General features: G+C 34.0%; 1 protein-coding gene across 1 annotated transcript; it reads right to left on the bottom strand.

Annotated features, from left to right (window-relative positions):
* Nucleotides 1-1,940: 1,940 nt before the first annotated feature.
* Nucleotides 1,941-2,492, bottom strand: LOC113782411 (dirigent protein 11-like). Its single transcript, XM_027328305.1, has one exon. The coding sequence runs from the start codon at nt 2,490-2,492 to the stop codon at nt 1,941-1,943; it is 552 nt and encodes a 183-aa protein (XP_027184106.1).
* Between the last annotated feature and the right edge of the window lie 874 nt (nt 2,493-3,366).

The following is a 3,366-nucleotide window of genomic DNA, read 5'->3' as shown; positions in this document are numbered from 1 at the left end:
GAAAAACATAAAATAATAAACTCAAAATTAGTAATGTAATAATAATTTTATTTCAAAAAGCAAACTAAAACATTTACAATTGTTCATGACTAGTTTTCATATTTTGATAACAGTTTACAACTTTCTTGTTTTGAACTTCACGAATTATATTTTCTCAATGTAAGTAATTAAACAATTATTCATCCAGGTGTCTTCCATTTTATTTCGTAACTGATTATTCACTATATTCGTAACTGAAAAATCCCTTTCTACAGTAATTGTAGTGACAGGCAAAATCAAAGCCGACTTTAAGAGCATATAAACCAATGGATATACAAAACCTCCAGGGTTACACTTGAGGTTACATCAAAATTCTATAGGTACTTTAGAAATTTAAGGGGGCCCCAGTGCCCCTACCGTAGATCCTCCCCTGACGATAAAGTTGAAGGATAAAAAAGGTAAAGAAGGAGCTCATGTGACAAGGGTTTTCTTCCCTTACACCTCTTTATCTTTCCTAGTTCATTCTAAGTTTTATTATTGTACAAGTTTGAATTTTGTGATCATTATGTGTTTCTAAAATTTGTGTCTAAAGTTATGAATGAACTTACTATGTCTTGATTGTAAAGTTTGCTTGGTTATTTAATGCTATTATTTTAAACAAGTTATTTAGTACTTTTGCTTATCCAATCATCTATTAGTTGGCCATTAATTGTTCTATTCTCAAAGTGTTAAGTTTGCAATGAAAATTGAGATTTAAAACTAGTTCAAAGAAGTGTTGAACCTAGGGAGTACACTTATGAATATAGATGTGCACCTTTATACCCTTAGTAGCTTATTTCATATAATTTCATAGAATTTAATGAATTTGTAATTGGTTTCATAACTACGAAAGTAAGTATGAATTAGTTATAGATATGGTTGATACATCGGTGAAAGCGAGTATCACATATATTAGAAAATCACGCCACAATTTAGCTAAGGTAATAAAATTCAATTAAATGGTAGATTCATTTACAAGAACAGTTAGAAATTTCACGATCCTAAGAACGTCATATTATTATTTTTACTTCTTTTATTTCATATTTGTAATGTAGATGTAATTTTTTGCATTTGTGATAATCTAACTAATAAAAAAATTCAAAAATCACCAGTAATTAATCACTCTTTCTTGTGGAATGGACACCCTTCTGTTCAATAAACAATCTATCTACTTGCAAAAATGAGGTAATAAGGTTTTTAAAATTGTAACGAATGATGAAACCTCGTCAAGTGTAAAAGACGTGGGCATGATTGAAGACTATTTTGTTAATTGTGATGCATGCATGATTCAGAATTCCTCTGCTGTTTTACCAATCATACAGGGATCCGTTTGGTCATTAAAATTTTGGAACCTTTGAGGCTGTTTATAATTAGTCATTCGCAAAAATTTAATGCCAGCTCAATGGTTTGTCGTTTTGTATATTTGAATTTTCGCACTGCTCATGCATTGGAAAGCGGTTAATGGTCCACAGGTTGTCGGGGCAGTGCTCAAATAATTGCAAAGAACCAAAATTTCGTACGTCATGGAAGTCCTCCAAAGGGGGCCAGTATCGGCCTCATCTTGATCACCCTTCCAGCAGAGCACACTAAAGAAACATAATATAGTAGCCTTCCTCCGGGGAGTTTCTCCAACAAATTTTAATTAGACTGTTTCCTTTTCACCAAAATGTTGTTTGCAATTATAGTTTCTAAAAGAAACCGTACAATCTAGTAATAAAATTGCCAATGGGTGAAAGACTCTTTTTTTTTTTTCCTTAAGCCACGTTGACCTGAAATCAGTTCCAACGGCCGGAAATTGGCTAATTGGACTATATTACGAAAAAGTGTAAGATCAAGGTGATTAAGTGCTAAAATTGAAAGTTGAGGCACAAATTACAATCTAGTAATGTGTTGATCGGTGCAAAGTAAAATTAACCCATATACTAAAGAAAAGCAATACCAGGGTAGTCATCCGGTATGTCCTGTCTAATGTAGAGGTCCACCCTTGAAATGATGTAACCTCCTACTGAGCTGACCAGCTCAAAGATAATATACCCTGTTGCATACCGAAATTGTTTGGTTCCTCCTATAATCGCAAATTCATTGGCATCCAAAGACCGCAGGGCAATTCCTTTAAATTCCACAGTGCTACCCTTGTACTTTCCATTAGTGAACAGAATCGTTGCAGCAAGCGCCGTGTTGTTGCCATCAAGGGATGCTACTACTGGAATGGCTTGCGAACGACCAACTAGTGTGGATTTGATTGAAACGCCTTGTGTCAAGATATTATCATCGACGAAAACAGTTCCAAATTGGCCAAAGCCCCAAGTTACGTTGGGGAGACCTGCAACTGGGAAAATAGACTGAGCATCTCCACTTTGAAATTCGTGGAGGTACACCGTCAAATTTGTGAGCACAGTCTTTGATTGTCCTAAGCTCGCTAGTAAAAGCACGCTGAGAATTTGGAGGGATGCTATAGCTAAACCCTTTGCCATTGTTTTGTCACAGAAACAGAGGAGAAAAAAGAAGGAAACAAGTTGGTGTAGTGTGATTCGTGAAGTATAAAGCTGATGAGGAGGACTGTTTGTGGGACCGCAGTTGAGGGGAGCACAGCGATATTCTCTTTCTAGAAAAAAATTTAAAAAAAAAATGAAAATGTTTGTTCCGTAACCGCTTTTCAATTGCAAGGTTATTGTGTTAATATCGCTCAACCTGCCTAAAATTGTACGGTGTATTTAAAGTCAAAAAAAAAAAGGACAAAAATAATCAACTGTATATCTTCATTAAAAACTTGTTAAACAACTGAATATTGTCATTTGCCAATGAGCCCAGGGTTTAATTTTTATAACAATTGATGTTGTTATTGTTGAGTTTTGGGTTAATAAAATTGAGTATTTGTTTATGTATTTATTTTTGGCTTCTTTCTACATATTTTTATATGTGTTAAAATTGCTTCCGTTGTGCGCTTTTTTTTTTTGCCAATAAGTGATATGAGAGCTCTAGGCTTTTGATCTTGGGGTTTGGTGCTTGTTCATGAAATTAAAGTATAGATCCGTATTATTTTTCACGTTATGACATTTTTATCTTTGATGGTAAAAACGATTTTGAGACTTGGAGTTGGATGATGAAATTTTTTTTTCAAGTTATTGGAATTTGGGATATTTTCTAGAAGGGATTCATGAAATTTGTTCAAGGTACGGAATTATCAAGTGATGCAGTTAAAGAATTATAGTGGAATAGATAGTTAAATTGTAAGGCATTTTACTATCGCAGCACCCAAGTCCAGTTGCATGTAGCGAATAAATTCATACATGCAAAGATGACAAAGGGAGCTTGAAAATTTTTAATGAATTCTTGTTGTGTTCATGA

Source organism: Coffea eugenioides, chromosome 9, assembly GCF_003713205.1.
Source record: "Coffea eugenioides isolate CCC68of chromosome 9, Ceug_1.0, whole genome shotgun sequence".
Taxonomy (NCBI): Eukaryota; Viridiplantae; Streptophyta; class Magnoliopsida; order Gentianales; family Rubiaceae; genus Coffea; species Coffea eugenioides.
Note: the sequence above shows the minus strand (reverse complement) of the source record. Positions and strands in the feature narration are given on the sequence as shown.

Excerpts from the sequence above, each read along its gene's own strand:
- LOC113782411 (XM_027328305.1), bottom strand. The coding sequence starts at position 2,492 with ATGGCAAAGGGTTTAGCTATAGCATCCCTCCAAATTCTCAGCGTGCTT.